General features: G+C 30.1%; 4 protein-coding genes across 13 annotated transcripts; 2 read left to right on the forward strand and 2 right to left on the reverse strand.

The window, feature by feature from the left end:
• Positions 1 to 477: 477 nt before the first annotated feature.
• On the reverse strand, positions 478 to 3,185 carry Lst8 (MTOR associated protein, LST8). Of its 2 annotated transcripts, XM_066728381.1 has the most exons (8): positions 2,866 to 3,185; positions 2,529 to 2,740; positions 2,202 to 2,354; positions 2,069 to 2,130; positions 1,860 to 2,010; positions 1,542 to 1,744; positions 1,331 to 1,473; positions 478 to 1,249 (listed from the first exon to the last, which is right to left on the reverse strand). In XM_066728381.1, exons 2-8 carry the CDS (start codon positions 2,649 to 2,651, stop codon positions 1,125 to 1,127), a joined length of 960 nt encoding a protein of 319 aa, XP_066584478.1. In that variant the 5' UTR covers positions 2,652 to 2,740; positions 2,866 to 3,185; the 3' UTR covers positions 478 to 1,124. The 2 variants fall into 2 exon arrangements, with proteins under 2 accessions (XP_066584478.1, XP_066584477.1); XM_066728380.1 differs by lacking the exon at positions 2,866 to 3,185 and having other exon boundaries at positions 479 to 1,249; positions 2,529 to 2,843.
• A 142-nt stretch (positions 3,186 to 3,327) lies between these two features.
• P32 (complement C1q binding protein P32) lies at positions 3,328 to 5,194 on the reverse strand. Its single transcript, XM_066728382.1, has 5 exons — positions 4,853 to 5,194; positions 4,511 to 4,661; positions 4,231 to 4,433; positions 3,672 to 3,760; positions 3,328 to 3,566 (listed from the first exon to the last, which is right to left on the reverse strand). Exons 1-5 carry the CDS (start codon positions 5,067 to 5,069, stop codon positions 3,417 to 3,419), a joined length of 810 nt encoding a protein of 269 aa, XP_066584479.1. The 5' UTR covers positions 5,070 to 5,194; the 3' UTR covers positions 3,328 to 3,416.
• Positions 5,195 to 5,439: 245 nt separating this feature from the next.
• On the forward strand, positions 5,440 to 10,169 carry FucT6 (alpha-(1,6)-fucosyltransferase). 3 transcript variants are annotated; one of them, XM_066728377.1, is made up of 7 exons: positions 5,440 to 6,359; positions 6,457 to 6,530; positions 7,272 to 7,478; positions 7,583 to 7,756; positions 7,841 to 8,059; positions 8,151 to 8,232; positions 8,302 to 10,168. In XM_066728377.1, exons 2-7 carry the CDS (start codon positions 6,505 to 6,507, stop codon positions 9,361 to 9,363), a joined length of 1,770 nt encoding a protein of 589 aa, XP_066584474.1. In that variant the 5' UTR covers positions 5,440 to 6,359; positions 6,457 to 6,504; the 3' UTR covers positions 9,364 to 10,168. The 3 variants fall into 3 exon arrangements, with proteins under 3 accessions (XP_066584474.1, XP_066584475.1, XP_066584476.1); XM_066728378.1 differs by having other exon boundaries at positions 5,440 to 6,530; positions 8,302 to 10,169; XM_066728379.1 differs by having other exon boundaries at positions 5,444 to 6,530; positions 7,199 to 7,478; positions 8,302 to 10,167.
• A 353-nt stretch (positions 10,170 to 10,522) lies between these two features.
• Positions 10,523 to 17,848, forward strand: LOC136774035 (histone-lysine N-methyltransferase NSD2-like). Of its 7 annotated transcripts, none has more exons than XM_066728073.1 (15): positions 10,793 to 10,987; positions 11,165 to 11,374; positions 11,514 to 11,784; positions 11,892 to 12,298; positions 12,384 to 13,116; positions 13,202 to 13,365; positions 13,455 to 13,776; positions 13,881 to 14,103; positions 14,168 to 14,369; positions 14,433 to 14,862; positions 14,935 to 15,202; positions 15,346 to 15,566; positions 15,631 to 15,851; positions 16,792 to 16,828; positions 17,713 to 17,848. In XM_066728073.1, the coding sequence occupies exons 2-15, from the start codon at positions 11,213 to 11,215 to the stop codon at positions 17,832 to 17,834; spliced, it is 3,783 nt and encodes a 1,260-aa protein (XP_066584170.1). In that variant the 5' UTR covers positions 10,793 to 10,987; positions 11,165 to 11,212; the 3' UTR covers positions 17,835 to 17,848. The 7 variants fall into 7 exon arrangements, 6 of the variants coding, with proteins under 6 accessions (XP_066584169.1, XP_066584168.1, XP_066584170.1 ...); XR_010822707.1 differs by lacking the exon at positions 17,713 to 17,848 and adding an exon at positions 16,454 to 16,661 and having other exon boundaries at positions 10,795 to 10,987; positions 16,792 to 16,925; XM_066728072.1 differs by lacking the exon at positions 11,165 to 11,374 and having other exon boundaries at positions 10,523 to 10,847; positions 10,952 to 10,987; positions 16,792 to 17,844.
• The last annotated feature ends 39 nt before the right edge of the window (positions 17,849 to 17,887 follow it).

Raw genomic sequence — 17,887 nt, forward strand, 5'->3', positions numbered from 1 at the left:
AATAACGGAACACGGCCTATACCAATTAAAATTTATAAAAAACATACTACAATTCTATAGTTTACGTGACACAAACTGTACAGTTTTAAACGTCAATTGAAAACGATCCCATATCTCATATGGAAAAGAAGGGACGGCCACACTTTACCATTAGCTGTGTTTTATTTAGCAAAAAGTTGCTACACTTTTTACACTTTGTGCACTTTTTAAGGTGTCAACTTATACAATGGACAAAGACAGAAATACGGGAAGTGTAGAAAAGTGTTAAAAGTGTAGCTAAATAAAACACAGCTATTGATTGCCACCCATTATTACCCGCATTACTGAGTAGGGGCCGTAATCCGTATTCATAGACGTTACTCGAAACAGGCTAAACTACTACAGTATATGTAACGTAAACTGTAGCATTAAAACTTGAGTTGAGCTCGAGTGACGTCTATGAATACGGCCCTAGAGCAGTCTAGAGTAGGTCTCTAGGTACTCTATAGGTACTCCAGCTTCAGTAGTCCAGCATTTCTCCTTATCCAGAATTGTTAAAAATTAACTTGGTAGTTTGGTAGTTGGTATCCTCTACCCCCCTTCCTCCTCAATTCAATTTTAGTCATACCTGGCTCCAAATAGTAGTAAATTATTTATAAAAAACTTATAATATTAAATTATTGTATAAATTCGTATCGAGAGGATTTTCTTTTGTAGTTTATCTTTAAATTTCTCTCAGGCATAAAGTTATACAATTATCTGATACAGAAGAACCTAAAATGCTACTAAATAATTTTAAGAGTTTATACACACACACACACAACTATAGTATTCATAAGCGCCGGAAGCGTAGGTGCAATAGATGCTTCAGCATTTATAAGTCGCTAAACTATTTATAATTAAATCGGTTATTTCAAATAATATTCTTGCTGCTACACGGTGACAGCAATAATTCCGATTTTTTTTTGTTAATATATATTTATGAGTCTAGTATCTATAGCACCTATGTTTTTGATGCCAATGTTAGTATAATAAAATTTTTTTATTTTTTAGCATTCATACTAGTTAAATGTAAAACTGATGAACACTTTTCACACTTTTTGCTTGTTTTGTAAGTAAAGAATTATGAAAAAATTCGAGTTTTTTTAACTAGCGGGTAACACTTCATCACGGAATGCTAAAGCAGTTACAGCTTTTTGGTGACCTTGATATTCTCTCTCAATAGCACCAGTAGATACATTCCATAATCTTGCTACATTGTCTGATGATGCTAAATATAATTAAAAAGTACATATCTAATAGAAAAATTGCATATAATTTAGTGTATATTTTAGAAATAATATTAAATTACCTGTGAATACATATTGAGAATCTGCACTAAATGCAGCATCCCAGACCCATCGTTTGGGTTCATGTTGGAGTACTTGAACTTCAGAAAAATCTGCTGTTTTCCACACTTTTGCTGTTTGATCAGCAGAAGTGGTGACAAGTAAGCTATTAAAAAGAAATAATAAGGATTTAATATTAAGTGCTTTCCTAATCATTAAACAGATTGCTCTTACGTAGAATCAGGACTGAATTTACAGCGAAGTGCATATCGCTTATGTGCTATAAGCTTCTGGCGTGGATTCAGTCTTGTTGGTTCTTCACCAATACCACCTGTTAAGGTCCAAACATAACAGTGTCCTTTATTATTAACAGCTGCCATATATGTACCATCTTGGTCAACTGCAATATCTTGAATAGAAGCTTCTGCTTCTGGAATCTAAAACGATGGATTGTTTGTAACAATGCTTATAGCATCAAATATTATTTTACCATAGAAATTATATTATTAAACTGATTATTCAAAAAATAAATTTTATACTAATATAATGTACCAATTGTTCATTATGATCTGAACGTAAATCCCATAAATGTATAACTCCATTTTGATCACCAACTATTAACTCTGCTTGGTTAGGGTGTAAACAAACACAATTGACAGGAGCAGATACTTGAAATATCCTTTGACATTGGAAGCTACTTGATCTACAAAATATATTAAGATTTTTAGATAATAATCAGCAACATTTTGTAACAACTTTACCTTAAATCCCATATTCTTGCAGAACAATCTTCCCCTCCTGTATACATCCATTTTCCATCTTCCTAAGTGAAAGAATAATTCTTATAAGGAGTTTAAGCAATATGTATAAAAATGAAAAATCTTATTGTTTTACTTGGAAACCTAATCCAGTGACATTTTTTGTAACACCCTCATAATTGATAAATGCATTAGGATTAGTTGTTCCTAAATCATACATACGAATATGTTGATAGCCAGCAGCAGCAATCACAAATTTATCAGGAGTAATATCTAATGCATTTACTTGCTATATTGCTTGTTAAGAAAAATATAAATGTTATGAATTTAAAGCCTTTGTAAAATAAAACCTTAAAAAAAAATATTAATCACATATAAACTTTTAGATGATATTCTGGCAAAGTTAATTTAGGTATTGTGTTTGTATTTAAACTGAATTTTTTAAACTAATATTTAAGGATACAGAATCAAGATGTTGTAATGTTCGATGACAAACTCCAGTATGAGCTTGCCAAATTTTTATAGTATGATCATAACCTCCAGTAACAAAAATAACTTGCTCATTACCTGGTGTTACTAATGTCATTTTAGTTTAACTTATTTTATAAATTTTGTTATATGTTATCTGGCATTTTTAAATGCTTTACTTTACACTTTATTCAGTACCTATGCCACCTATGTGATCAGCATAACGTGAAAATAGGGTTAGAGACGCTACAAAGAGACTTAACCGAACGGTACTATGCGAATGCGATGCTATGCGAATTGCGACTACGCCAATGGTCCTCACCACTACTCACCAGTCTGATCCTCACCAACCACCATTCACTATCCTCACCTTGATAGGTTTGTTTCTGTTACTTACTTGCGCTTTCCTCAGTTTTCATTAAAAATGTATATCAAATGTCACACGAAGTATACACTTTTAATGAAAAGTGCAGAAAGTGCAAGCAACACGAACATTTTATTGTTAATAAATTCTTGGATCAAGAAACACGGGTGGTACTGGTGGTATAGTACTGGTAGTCGATCGACGGCAATTGGCGGTAACTGCAAAGTATATACCGTTGAACATTACCGTAATACCGTGTAATTTATACAGTAGATTTGACCGCTCCAGCCTCGAAGTAAATTTTGATTTACCTTGATGAATTATAGGTTTCTACATGATTCAGCTGTAATTTCTTTTGAAATATATTTTATTGTTATACTTAACATAGAGATTCATTACTTTTAGGTCTGCTAATTAAACAAATATTCAATATGTAGCACAGTACGCTTTTATTGATAATACTTAATGCATGACAATAGTTTTTCTATATAAAATAAGATTCCAGAATTTAACAAAAATTTACTTTGTGGATGTAAACTTTGAGAGTCCTTCTAGTAAACTAATATAAGCAGAATGTTCATAGTTTGTACTAAGTTCAATCAGTTTTTCAGCAAATTCATTAGAAATTCCTTTTTCTTCAAGATAGTTCATTAGCAGGTCATACAAATACTGCAAAGATAAAAGTGATTGATAAGAATTATTTATTACATCATTTCCCTTAATTTAAATAATTAAAAATAAAATTTTTACTGGACACTTTTATAAAATACTTACACCATCCACAATTTCTCCTGCTACAGCATATATCTTATCACTATGTTCTCCTTCATATAGCGTTATTTCATCTATTCCAAAAATGTCATCTTAAAAAAAAGGAGTTTTATCATTAATCCATCTTGTTTTTAATTAACAAATGTTTAATTATTTTATAACAATCTAATTTTGCCATTTTATGTAATGCAGTAAAATGGATTAAGAATTAGAATGTATTATTTTACCAAAGGCTAATTATCAAAATGGCTTATATTGCCAATTTGTACTCAACTCTTTGGACAAACATTACTTATATAAGGTAAAGCACTTATATTTCTTTTCACAATTAGAATGTGAAAAGTAATTTATTTTTTTAAGTTTAAGAGATTTCAGTTTTTTATGTAAAACCTTTCTGAAAGGAAGTAAAAATGAATTTCAAAAAATTTTTAAGTAAAACAGTAACACCTTTATAGTTAATAAGACAACATTATCTTATCTGTGCTTTGTGCTCTGTGGCTAGTTAAGTGCTTTAGCTCGTAGATTTATAAAAACTACTTGAAATTTAAATTTAATATCTTACTGTAACTATCATCAGCTCCAGATGCACCAGCGACATTATTAAAGGAGCATGTAAATCCTAATGTTTGTTTTCCACGAACTATATCAACTTCAAATGTTGGTTTACTTTTCATATCTCCAATTTCTGCCTTATCACTACTAGTATCAATTTCTGGTTCAGTATCAGCATCAACTGTGTGATTAACGTTGAAAGAAATTTGTATTCTGTAAATTAAATGAAGCTTGTACCAAGATATGACAATGCTAACTGTAATAAAATTTAGTATCGCATGAAAACTAACTTTTCATTGTTTTCAGTTTTTGTTAAAGTAACTTCAGCACCATCAAGGGAAACTTTAAATCCTTCTAATTCAGTAGGAATAGTTTTAAGCTTTTGGGCCTTTTTCTCTGCTACTATTTCTTCAGCAAGGAATTCCACTAGTTCTTTCTCAGCTGAAAAAATATGGAGATGAAAAAATTAAGAAAATTGCACAAATTTGGCAAATGATTACAACTAGTTTTGCATTCTTATTAAATTACTGTGAAAATTTTTATAATGACCGGTTTTCTTGTTGGGAAAAATATCTTTATGCCAATATTGATTAATATATATATCGCTAAAATAGTATTCAAATGTAGCTTACCTTTGGTATGTGCATTTCTGTAGCATCCGCATCCACATAAATTACTGTGAATATGATGTTTAACAGTTGAAATAGGTACTACTTCATTGCTGTGCCGGCTGCACATGCTCCACAATGAACGATTTATTTGACTTTTATTAGTTGCATTGCTAGATGTTGAAACTAGAAAATTTTTTACGATTGACGAGCGCAGCGTTTTCCTTACAATTCCGTTCATCTTACCAAGAAGAAGTTTTAAAGGAATCTCTAAAATAAGAATTCAGACGCTTAAACTAAGTATGGAGGTCTCTTCCACCGTCTTTACACTTTTTACTCATACACTATTCAATTCCCATCATCCCACCTATTTCCGCTATCTACGGAAGTGTGCAAGCTGAGGCAATTTGAAAAAACTCAGTCGGTAAAATCTCATTTAACCACAGACTTGAATTCCTTGATATTATTATTAGAACAAAATTGTCGGATTAATCTTATGTATAAAATTTGAGATAATATTAGATCAGATGTAATTTTACGAACATTTCTAATATAATTTTAAACGTTACAAATAAACACTAATCTAATATGTATATATATGTATATTACTCAATTACTCGCTTTCGTACTCATTCGAGTAGTTCGTTCATTCGTATACATGCAAAAGCCAGTATTAGCTAGTAACTAATTTTTCAGAATTCACTTTAGAAAAAAAAACCTTGACAAAATATTTCAAATAAACTAGTATGTAATGTGTTTTAAATATTGTAAAAGTAATTTTATTGATTATAACACACATTAATCATATTAATTCCATTGATCCAATACTTAAACTGTCCTTTTTTTTGTGTGACATTATAGTTTTATTCTATGTCGATAGAAAGCGTTCAGTCAGTTTTGTTTTAATACACTGGAGGTCTCTACTCTCTACACTCTCTACTAGTTTCTATCTGGTTTCTAGCAGTCTCTATATACTCTAGTTTTAATATTGTTCAGGATTAAGCGGTGGTGGCGTCGTCATTAAGCTGTGGCCTATGTTAGAAGTAATCGTTTTTCCTTCAAAATCTACAGAAATAGACATTAAAAAAGAGAAAATCAGTAGAAAAGAGTAGAGAACGTAGAGAAGAGATTGTGGAGGAGAAGTCGAATATGGAACAGTGGATATGTATTGTTTAGGTGGACTTGGAGTACTTGGACTTGATAGTTGATACGGATACGACAGAACAGACTGACCGCTGAGTTGACACGCTGACACTGCTGACCCTGCTGACAGACGTAAACGGAAAGTAGAGAAAGATAAGACCATACAGACAAGCTTTATGCATAATACAACTGGTATGAATTGCGAAACAGCTATAAGTCGGTCATTCATTCATTTTCATCTTATTTAAGTGGATTTAAAGTTATTAGAAATATTTTGCGGTGTACGTTTTATGGAGAATATAAACTACACATAACGTACATGAAAATTAGAAAGTTACTGTAATCCTGTTATTAAAATACTATTAATTATAATCTTCATTGTTTAACAGTAAGTTTTATGGTTGTTATCTTGTTTCGTATTACATATATATATATATATATATATAGACCGTACTTAAAAATTTACGTGTTACACGCATACTAAGGTAATGTATCCACGTCAACGTCAAGTCAACCACGTCAAATTCTGATAGATGCATAGAGGAGAGATAAATAGAAGGCAAGTCTCTTTATTTTCATATTTTACCATATTGGAACGAGTTTGGATTAATTTTTAATGAGTTAAAATTTTATTGATATTTCGGGTCTTTACTGAGCTGTGTTGAATAAATTTTTGAAGTGATTTTTTTTGCTGATTTAGTGAAAGATAAAAACTTAAGTATATAGTAAATAAATAAGAAAATAATTGCTCTTTAGTCTATTAAGTTTTGCTGATGTTGAGGATAAACATAAATATAAACATTTTATAGGGACCATATACACCAACACAACACATAAAAGTTAGAATATGCAACAATATGTTTGTATATATATATGCATGGAAATTGGAATCTAAAAATGATAAAAATTAGGTATATATAATGCTGATAGTATATGTGCATTTGGTTTATCCCAGATTTTTATTGTACTGGGACTGTGTTGGTGTGAATAGTTCTTATAAATGGAGAGAAATGTAAAAATATGTTCATCTTTAGTTTAACAATAACAAATTCTTAAAGATACAACTGCTATAGGTTAGTTGTCAAGCTAATGAAATATATGAAAATGTTTGTTTTTTTTTTATTTTTTCAGTTCAGTCTATAAAAAAAAAACAATCCTCAATGATTTTTAAATACAACTATAATTTAATGAAAGATATAATAAATAAATAATAGTTATTTATTACAGATTTTCTAAAAAATGTTAATAGATAAAGCATAGAATATTAAATAAAAATAATGGCAAAATTTTGGTCTGCTAGGCCAGGCTGGCTAGGAAAACTGGGCTTAGTGCTTCTTGCAACATGGCTTTTAGTATTAATTGTATCCGTATCTCATATCTTCAAAATTAATTCCTCATCAACACACAATTCCAATTTCAATGAGAATGCACAACGATTGGCTCAGATGGTTAGTGATTTTGAAACTTTAAAAAAGCAAAATGAAGCATTAAGAAATATTATTTTGGGGTAAGATTATAGTATACAATTTCTTCTATATTTGAAGAATTTTTCAAACACTTAAAGGGATAGCATTTTGACCTTTTCATTGTACAGGATAAACTCATTTCCAGAGAAGGCACAAAATCTCTACAAGGAGATCACTTAGAGTCAATTCAGGAGAACTTGGAGAAAGCTTCTAATTATTTTGATCTTATAGATCAACAGAACAATGTAAAGTATGGTGTACCTTCTTCAGAATATGAAGAGTTACGAAGGAGAATAAGAAACAATGTACAGGAAATGTGGTAAGTATAATCTAAATTCATATTAATTTATATAAATTCATCAATTTGTAATAAGAATTCTAATTTATTTTGTTGTTGTTATAGGTACTATATTAGTGCTGGATTAACAAAATTTAAGAAACATATAAATGAATTTACTTATGAGCAAAAGGAAAAAGAAATTCATAATACTATAAAAAATGTTTGGGAACACAAAAAATCTTTAATAACCGATCTTGATAGATTACAAAAAGCAGATGGTTTTAATAAATGGAGAGAAAAGGAAGTAAAAGATTTATCAGATCTAGTCCAAAGAAGATTTAGGTTGGTTATTTTTTTGATGTTTGTTACCAATATTTTATTTAACCATAATATATGTGGAATAGTATATATTATTTTTATATTAAATTTTAAGGTATCTACAAAATCCAAGTGATTGTAGTAAAGCAAAGAAGCTTCTATGTAATTTAAACAAAGGATGTGGTTTTGGTTGTCAGGTATATAACGATACAATAATCTATTAATGTACTAATTATCATTTAACTAAATAATTTAATTGTTTGTAGATTCATCATATCACCTACTGCTTCTTAGTTGCATATGGTACTGAGAGAACATTAATTATAAAATCAAAAGGTTGGAAATATCGTAAAGAGGGTTGGGAGTCTGTTTTCAAGCCAATTAGTGATACGTGCCTAACCACAGGTGGCGTGCCTCATATAAATTGGCCTGGTGACTCATCACATCAAGTTCTTAATTTACCAATTGTAGATAATGTATATCCAAAACCGAAGTATCAGCCTCCTAGTGTGCCTGCTGACTTGGCACCAAGATTAGACAAAATTCATGGTCATCCTATAGTGTGGTGGGTAGGACAGGTTTTAAAATATTTAATGAGACCACAGGAGCATCTACAGACTATACTGGACAATGCAAAGGAAAGGCTTGGTTTTAAAAAGCCTATCGTTGGTGTGCATGTACGTAGGACTGATAAAATCAATACAGAAGCAGCTTTTCATCATATCGATGAATACATGGCTAAGGTAGACCAATATTTTGAAGAACTTGAGACTCCACCAGATGTTAAAAGAGTGTTTATTGCTAGCGATGATCCAAAGGTGATTACCAGTGCTAGAAATCGGTATACTAATTACGAAATTATTGGTGATCCTAAAATAGCTGAGACTGCAGCTGTCTCAAAAAGATACTCAGATTCCTCATTACAAGGAATTATTATCGATATCCACCTATTGTCATTGTCTGATTACTTAGTATGCACATTCAGTTCTCAAGTATGTCGGGTTGCATACGAGTTGATGCAAACCTATTATACAGATGCTTATAATCGTTTTTCGTCACTAGACGATATTTATTATTATGGAGGACAAAATCAGCATCCACACATTGCTATCCTAGACCACAAACCAAAAAATACTAATGAGATGGAATTGAAAGTTGGAGATCTAATTGATGTTTATGGTAATCATTGGGATGGTTTCTCCAAGGGTTATAATACCAGAACCAGTATTACCGGACTCTTTCCTAGCTTTAAAGTTAAGAATCCAGTTGATGCCGTAGATTTTCCAACATATCCAAATGTGCCCTTGCAAGCTAATAAAAGTAAATGACCCAGCTTTCAAAGGCATACGGGCTTATAGTCAAATTGCAATTTTATAAAATCATGTTACTCTTTTTACATGACTGAATTGTTGCTATCTTTTAAAATGCCAAAAGCAAAAGTGTAACACTCTTGAAAAAGTACATAGTGTTTTAAAGCTGTAAGTTTTAATTTTATAATTTAATAATCTTTTCTCTAATCAATATTTAATAATTATCAACAGTCATAGAGTAAGTATTGGATAGTAAAACCAGTGTGTGTAAAACATGTTTTCATTAATGTTAGAAATCATTGTTGTTGATTTAATCAAAGATTTAGGTAAGAATTATTTGAAATAAACTATTATATGTTTATCTTTTATACACACATATATACTATAATTATATTAATTTAAATAGTTTTATTTATATAATATGAGTCAAATGTGCACAAATTGCTTTAATAAAAAGAGAGAATTTATAAATTCAATTAAAATAACAACATTTTTATATGTATTAACAGTAGATTTTTGAAAAAATCTTGCCTTTATGTATAATTTAAATGGAGTATTTGTAGTTAAGATTGTTTTTTTTTCTCTAAAAAAATTTAAGTTAATTTTACAAGCTGAATGCAAGGTTTTTCACGACAATTGTTCATAAAATACAATAAAATATGTAATACTTCATCTTAATACTGTAAGTAATAAAAACAATAGTAATAAAAATTATAAATCGATGTAATAAATGTAAAGTTGTTTCAACTTTTAAGAAAAATATTATACAATTACAAACTGCTTGCTTAGAAGTATTAGAATTATTCTACATTTAAATATACTAAACTGTAATATATTTTTTACTGAAGAAATAAAGCCAATACAGATTACTGTTATTATACATATAATTATAAAAATTACATTCAGCTTTTATAATAAATATATTGTAATTATAGCTACATACTAAATAATCATTTGAATTAGAATGTGACATTGATAATTTTTTCTGTACTTTATTAATTTTTTCGCTCCCTTATGGTCGGATTTGTTTGTATGTATTTATGTACGGTATACATACAGTATTGCATGGCAGTTTTTAAAGCTTTTGCTATAGGTCGGAATTGGGAGGCCACTATAACGATCGATTTTGATTGGCTAGCAAATAGCGATGTAAGGTGTTCAATCGGCGAATGGAAGTCTTGCGGCTTTGCTGAGAGGGAAATTAGTATTAAAGTTTGTTCTAATAAATTTTGACATAGAAATTTTTGTTTGTATATAACTGCATATGATATGTTAAAAAAAGTGACATATCGTAGAAAATGCTTTATTGTAAAATTAGTGTTTTAAATGTTGTGGATAAGAAAGAATAAAAAGAAAACGAGAAGAGGTATGCGATATGGGTTATGTATGTTAATTGTTACTTGTTACAAGATACTCACAAGTTTGGTTATGAGGCCTACGAGGGTCGCTTAAAACCGCGGGAAACGCTTATACTATATTTATTGTCCTTAGGTTATTCTGTGGTGCGTTTATAATCCATTTATATTTAAATCTTAAATAGTTTGGATTGGTAAAAAAATTGACTCTCCTAATAATTCAGGAATGTTGCATGCTGACGTTATTGTAGTACGTATGGGCAAATGGAGAATTAGTAAAAGATAAGGTAAATTCTTCAAAATTATCAATTGCATTTATTTAAAGTCGATAATTATTACGTATGACGTTTGAGTGGTAAAATATACTATCTTCAATTTCTTAAACTATTATTTTAACCAAGACATCAATAAATGTTTTTATATTAATTAAATGAAAGTTTAGGGGAAATTATTTTATAATCTAGTTATGGACTTTATCATTCGTTGAGAGAGAAGCTTCTGCAATAATTGATATGTCGCGATCTGAAGTATCTGACATTAAAATAAAAGATTATGAGAATTGTAAAGAAAGAATGAATGTAAACACATGTAATGGATCATCACCAAATAAAAGTCATTGTGGTAGAAATTTTAAGGCTAAAGTTTCTAAGAACAAGCACAGTGGATCTTCAAAGGTTCTTTTGCCATTATTGTGTATACTATGATATTAACTTCCTCCTGAGAGATATATAATATATTTTCTCTAATACTTATATTTAATTTATTATAAATTTTATTTCTAATCTTATTTAAGAAAGAAATATTTTTTTACAGAATTCCAAAATGCCAAAGACTCAAGAACACCAAAATTCTACAGATTCTAATAATGATAGCATAAGAGAGGATAACCTAGAAAATAATATTGGAGACATCAGTAGTGATTCTAACAATGAAGATGTAAAAGAAGTATCCTTAAATTCCAGTAATAGTACCATAGAATGTCCATGGACATTAGGTCAATTGGCATGGGCTAGAGTTGGTAATTCTCCCTTTTGGCCCTGTGTAGTAACATTAGATCCTGTTACAATGGTGTATACCTACAAACGTAATTAATTTTTACATATTTCTTAACTTTTCTATAATTTAAAGAAATTTATTTTTAAAAAATGACTAAGTCTGCAAAGAACATAAATTATCTTAAATTTTTTATAGGTAAGGGAAAGGGAAGAAATTCTTTCATGATGATCCATGTCCAATATTTTGGAGATAGGGGCAGACATGGCTGGGTATCTGCTAATGCAATGATAAGTTTTACTAGTCTAGCTGATTTTCGAAAGCTGTCACAATCATTAACTGTAGAAATAAAAAAGAAAGATCCAAAGTATGCAGCTGCTTTTATTGTGAAGCCAGGTATAAAATTTAAATGGGATAGTGCTGTTAGCGAGGCTATGGCAGTGCAAAAAATGACAGACAAAGAAAGAATAGAATCTTTTAAGCCAAAAGTGACAACAATAGAACGACAGAAAAAGATTACATCCTTTATTGATGAGAAATCTGAGAAAAGAAAGTATTCTAGTGATATGGATGAAAATGCTGCTAAACGTATTAAACAAGAAAGTGTAAGTTAACATAATATTTCATATCAGAAATATTTATCTACATGTATCATTCAAATATTTAATAATTGTAATTATTTGTATATAGTCAAGTGCAGAAAAATCTTATGATAAAGTACAAACACCAAAAATACCAAAATCAGCAAAAACAACACCAAATGGTAAAGAGGAAGTTAAATTGATTGCAGAAACTCCTCCATCATCTCCATCTAGTAGTATCATTGAAAGTACTATCCGCCCTAAAGCAAGCTTTAAAAATAATAATGATGACAATGGTAGTGGTGGAATATTTGAGGTTTATTATGAAAGGAATAGAGATATGGTGGAAGAGGAGTATCCTGATGCTTCTGAAGATGATATTAAAAAATATATGAAGAAAACTTGGGAAAACATGAATTTAGCGTTTCGCAAGAAATATAGGGTTTATGCTACTTCAGAGACTTTATCAAAAGAGAGCTCTTCTGACAATGAAGAAGAGTTAGAAGATGATAAAGAGATAGTAAAAGAAAGTAAGAAAGTAAAGGCTAAAACAGAAAAAGAAGTAGTATTTCAAATAGAAACCAAACGAATTAGACCTTACAATATTTTTAAGGGAATCAAACCAGAGAAAGTTTGTCAAATATGTGAAAAACCAGGAAAATTGACAAGATGTAAAGGTCCATGTTATTCATATTTTCATTTATCTTGTGTCAAACCTGAAGAATCTAGCCCGGAGCATTCCTTGGATGAAAGTTCAATTGATGAAAAAATAGAAAACGTAAAGAGAATTAAAAGACATATTAGTTTAGATGAAAGTAATGGATCTGACAATCAATTAGAAGGTAATTTAGAGAACAGAATCGTTTAAAGTGATTAATATTTAATTGTGTGTAGACACACTTTTCATTTCTTTTCTTTTATGTTTAGAAAAGAAAGAGGTAGATGATGGAAACTTTAAGTGCATCGATTGCTTATCTGGAGTAGCACCTGCTTGTTTTATTTGCAATGAAAGAGAAGGTGACAGAACTAGATGTTCGGCATTAGCTTGTGGTAGACATTATCATCCAGCATGTTTAAAGTCTTGGCCTCAGGTAATAAAATATATGCTAATGGTGTATCAGGCAGTATAAGAATGAAATTCTTTTGTGAATAAAATAATATTAATGTTTTTCATAAATAGGTACAATGGCAGGGAGGCCGTCTCACTTGTCCGTATCACATGTGTCACATATGTATCTCTGATAATCCTAGAGATAGAACACATTCACGTATTACAAATGAAAAACTGGCACGATGCGTTAGATGTCCTTCCGCGTATCATACATCTTCATCGTGTTTACCTGCTGGCTCTCAAATTTTAACAGGAAGCCAGATTATATGTCCAAAACATTACAAATCAACACATCCACCTTTAAATGCTGCTTGGTGCTTCTTGTGTTCACGAGGAGGTAGTCTTATTTGTTGTGACACATGTCCAACATCGTTTCACATAGAATGTCTCGGTAAAATTATTGTTTTTTTTATCTTAAATGCTTCTTAATAACAACATTATTTAAATTTATATTCTCTTTAGCTAATTAGACACAACGTTATTAATTATTTCTAGGTATTGACGCTCCAGACGGTGCGTTTATTTGCGAAGATTGTGAGACGGGAAGATTACCTTTGTATGGAGAAATAGTATGGGTTAAGTTTGGAAATTATCGTTGGTGGCCGTCAAGAATATGTTATCCTTATGAAATACCTGAAAAGGTCGAATCTTTGGATCATTGTGCTGGTAATTTTTGCGTCATGTTTCTTGGATCACATAACTATTACTGGGTGCACAGGTATGTTACAAGTATTTATCAGTGGAAAGATTATGTTTTACTGTAACAAAATATTTTATTGTAGAGGTCGTGCATTTCTTTATCAAGATGGGGATGCAAATTTGGAAACTACTGTTAATAATAAAAAGAGAATACGAAAAGACTTATTTAGAATAGCTTTAGAAGAAGCTAATGAACTTCATCAACGTTTAAAAATTGAAAAAGCTGCAGCTAAAGATTATGGCTGTAAAAATGAATTAAAACCTCCTTCATATGTAAAGTTAAAAGTAAGTGATTAAATTAATGGATAAATATTTTAGTTCAAATTTATATGAAGCTGACTGTTTTAGATAAATAAACCTGTAGGAAATGTGAAGCCTGTTGAGGTAGAGAGTATTGTTGCTTGTGATTGTAGCAAGGAGCAAGAAAATCCTTGCGCACCAGGTACAGATTGCCTTAATCGAATTCTTTTGGTAGAGTGTAGCCCTGAAATATGCCCAGCTGGAACGAAATGCAATAATCAAGCTTTTGTAAGAAGGCAATACCCTGCTATGAGACCGTTTCATACTGCGGGACGAGGCTGGGGCTTAAAAACCCTAGAAGCGATTGAATCTGGTCAGTTTGTTATAGAATATGTCGGAGAAATTATAGATGAAGCTGAATATAAGCAAAGATTACAAAGGAAAAAGGAATTGAAAAATGAAAACTATTATTTCTTAACAATAGATAACAATAGAACTATTGATGCTGAGCCAAAAGGCAATCTTAGTCGTTTTATGAGTGAGTATTTAAAATTTCTTTGCTTTTACCCATTTTTATTATTTTATATGTTTTATATTATGCATATTTTAGATCATTCATGTCTGCCGAATTGTGAAACACAAAAATGGACGGTTAATGGTGACACGCGTATTGGATTATTTGCATTGAGAGATATAGACGAAGGTGAAGAATTAACATTTAATTATAACTTAGCTTCTGACGGGGAAACGCGAAAACCTTGTCTTTGCGGTGCTCCGAATTGTAGTGGATTTATAGGTCTTAAAGCAAACAAACAACAAATGAGTGTGCCGCAACAAAAGAAAATTGATAAGGCTGAAAAGATGAAACGACGAAAAAAGTAAGTAATGATATTATTTATATTATGGTAATGTAGTCGTAAATAAGATTCTTCAATAAATCGGACTTTATTGTTCTAATTATTGTATATGTTTACCTTTACTCTTAAATGCCTTTATCAAAAACAAAATAATTTTTGCTTAGAAGAAGGAGAAATAACGGTTGTTGGAACTGTGGAAAAAGTATTCCAAAAGAAAGCAATTATTTGATTTGTAGTCAAAAAACTTGCAATAGAAAATATCACAGTACTTGTGTTGAAGTTGAAAATGCCGACTTAAAATTTATATGTCCCTGGCATTTCTGCATAGAATGTAGCAAAAGAACTTCTGCCCATTGTTCCTTTTGTAGCATTGCCTTCTGTCAAGGTAAGAAATTTAGATCATAAATATGTTTTCCTAATCAATTTATTAAACAAATCAATTTTGTTAGTGCATCTTGATGGAAATTTAATAGAATGTGGAGAAAAAGGAGGTTTTGTTTGTAAGATTCATAAAAATATGGATGCACCTAAATCGACTGAAGATGAAAAAGATTTTTCTGACAACGATGTTGAGACAGATAAAGAGTACTCCTCGATAGGATCTAGCAGTCCAGCTGCAACAGAAAAATCTGCAACGCGTGAATCCTCGCCAAGAGTTTCTATCGTGGAGGTAAGATGAAGACTTTTCATCAGTACTTCGTGAGATCTGGTCGTAAGAAATGGAGCTATAAATAACTAATTTGTATACATAAAATATGCTAAGAACCTTTAAGTTTGATTTAATTTTGTAATTTTACAAAGCAAAGTGTACCATGTGTTACGTTGGTGGTGGCTAAGCATGAAAAGGCGAATATGCGTATATACATATACTTCTTAAACAGGATATTTATATGTAGTCAAGAATTTTCGAATCATGTTCCGGTTACTAAAAAAAGGTCGATTGTAAAGCCATTTAAACTCTACAAATATAAGTATACTAATTTTTCTACAAAACATTAATTGTACATTTAAATTCACATGCTGTAATTGGAATTTCTAAAAAATTTTACCAAAAACAATTATTAATGCAGTAATCTGATAACTTTTTTTTTTAAATAAATGAATTTGATTTAATTTTTAATTGCACTTTTTATGTTTTATATTGATTTATGGGTATAAATAAATATTCAGCAACAGATTTATTAAAGTACTGTCGCTTAAAATGTAACTCAAAACTAGAATGTCTCTTTATAAAATACACGTTAAACATCATTTTTTTTTCTTTTTCCCCAGTATCCTCTTGCATCTTTCAATTGGCTGTAGTGATTATCTTAGTAACAAACAAAAATCTTAGTTTTGTTTGTTAAAGTGATTGTGGTTAATAGCATTCTGTTTTCTTAGTTTGTGGTAGCTTGTAATAAGTAAATTTAAAGTATGAATATTGGTTAGTAGCAGGCCTTACTTAATTATCATCAATTTTTGACATTAAAAATAGTAAATGGTGAGTAGTAATAATTTTGATTAAAAATTAATGTTAAAATTACTATCTTCAATTTTTACATTTACAAGTGTACTAAACAATATCTTGCAAGTTATAAATAGTTGAACTTAAATGACTGTATATGAAACAGGTTCATGTAAGCAGCGAGGAAAGTGAAGGCTCTCAAGGTGAAGAATCTTATACAGAGAACGATAATAACGATTTTAATTTATGGAAAAAAAAAACGTTTCATAGATTAACTCTACAAATGCAAAAGGAAGAGGAAGAAGCAAAGTCCTTGAGTAATCTTACTTTTAGTCAACTTGAAGCTATAATTGGTGGGACTTTAGTAAACTGAAAGAATAGAAAATAATCTAATGAAGAGACGAGATGATGGGCTTTTAAACACTTCTAAGATGGATTTCATTATATGCCTATTATCAAAAATCACTAGACTTAAGTTATATTTAATATTTTTTAAAGTATTGTGTGTGAAAATGTAAGCAGCTTCGTTATAAAAATATTAGGGTCTCAAAAATTTTAGAATTAAATTATCTTTCTGTTGCTAGAAGTAGAACAGCAGAAAAGTAGTTCGTCGATCAAGCGATATTTTTAAAATTACAATTTGTACAAGATTTTTAGATTTATTTATTATTTATGGAAATTTTATATATGCCACACACATATCCTTTTAATGATATATCAGACTTTACTAACTTTCTTTTAAATTAATAATATGTGTAACTATTTTATGAAATATATTTTTTAAATTAGTCTTTACAATTATTTTTTTTTTACAAATTTTAATTTGTTTATAACTGAAATTAGTTGTATATTTCCAAATGATACATAGTATGACAATACCACTTGACGGGATCCTTCTTATATAAACATTGTAGAGAAAAAATCGTAAAATGTGTGTCAATCAACGATTCGACTTTATATGATTTCTGATTTCAGGTGTTACGAACTACTTTATTTAATAAAATTATTAGACTTTCGAGAAAAATAAAAAAGAAGAAATTATATTGCTAAGGGAAATTTAAAAGAAAATTTTTTCTTTTTGTTATAGGGAATCCCATTATTTTACGCGAAAATGCAGCATGCGATGCCATTAAATTTGTACAGCGAGTTTGCAATCTGTCGTTAATTAAGGCTTTATTGTTGATATGCATTTTCAACTTCGTTCTGTAATGTCGGTGTAAGGAAGACGTATAATTGTGCGCGAAAAATTAACATTATAAGTT

This window comes from Prorops nasuta, unplaced genomic scaffold (genome assembly GCF_024137725.1).
Source record: "Prorops nasuta isolate Cenicafe-Biocafe unplaced genomic scaffold, Cenicafe_Pnas_1.2 PNAS00006, whole genome shotgun sequence".
Classification (NCBI taxonomy): domain Eukaryota; kingdom Metazoa; phylum Arthropoda; class Insecta; order Hymenoptera; family Bethylidae; genus Prorops; species Prorops nasuta.

What these genes read in the sequence shown, in the direction of transcription:
- LOC136774035 (XM_066728070.1), top strand. Translation starts at nt 11,213, where the DNA reads ATGTCGCGATCTGAAGTATCTGACATTAAAATAAAAGATTATGAGAAT. An exon ending in ATCTGACAATCAATTAGAAG is followed by an intron (nt 13,117 to 13,201) that starts GTAATTTAGAGA and finishes TTTTATGTTTAG; the next exon opens with AAAAGAAAGAGGTAGATGAT. An exon ending in AACTATTACTGGGTGCACAG is followed by an intron (nt 14,104 to 14,167) that starts GTATGTTACAAG and finishes ATTTTATTGTAG; the next exon opens with AGGTCGTGCATTTCTTTATC.
- FucT6 (XM_066728378.1), top strand. Translation starts at nt 6,505, where the DNA reads ATGCATAGAGGAGAGATAAATAGAAG. An exon ending in AGAGGAGAGATAAATAGAAG is followed by an intron (nt 6,531 to 7,271) that starts GCAAGTCTCTTT and finishes TTGGTCTGCTAG; the next exon opens with GCCAGGCTGGCTAGGAAAAC. An exon ending in AACAATGTACAGGAAATGTG is followed by an intron (nt 7,757 to 7,840) that starts GTAAGTATAATC and finishes TTGTTGTTATAG; the next exon opens with GTACTATATTAGTGCTGGAT.
- P32 (XM_066728382.1), bottom strand. Translation starts at nt 5,069, where the DNA reads ATGAACGGAATTGTAAGGAAAACGCTGCGCTCGTCAATCGTAAAAAAT. An exon ending in AAAACTGAAAACAATGAAAA is followed by an intron (nt 4,434 to 4,510) that starts GTTAGTTTTCAT and finishes TTTAATTTACAG; the next exon opens with AATACAAATTTCTTTCAACG. An exon ending in CAGGAGAAATTGTGGATGGT is followed by an intron (nt 3,567 to 3,671) that starts GTAAGTATTTTA and finishes TTATCTTTGCAG; the next exon opens with TATTTGTATGACCTGCTAAT.
- Lst8 (XM_066728381.1), bottom strand. Translation starts at nt 2,651, where the DNA reads ATGACATTAGTAACACCAGGTAATGAGCAAGTTATTTTTGTTACTGGA. An exon ending in CATTACAACATCTTGATTCT is followed by an intron (nt 2,355 to 2,528) that starts GTATCCTTAAAT and finishes CAAGCAATATAG; the next exon opens with CAAGTAAATGCATTAGATAT. An exon ending in TCACTGGATTAGGTTTCCAA is followed by an intron (nt 2,131 to 2,201) that starts GTAAAACAATAA and finishes TCTTTCACTTAG; the next exon opens with GAAGATGGAAAATGGATGTA.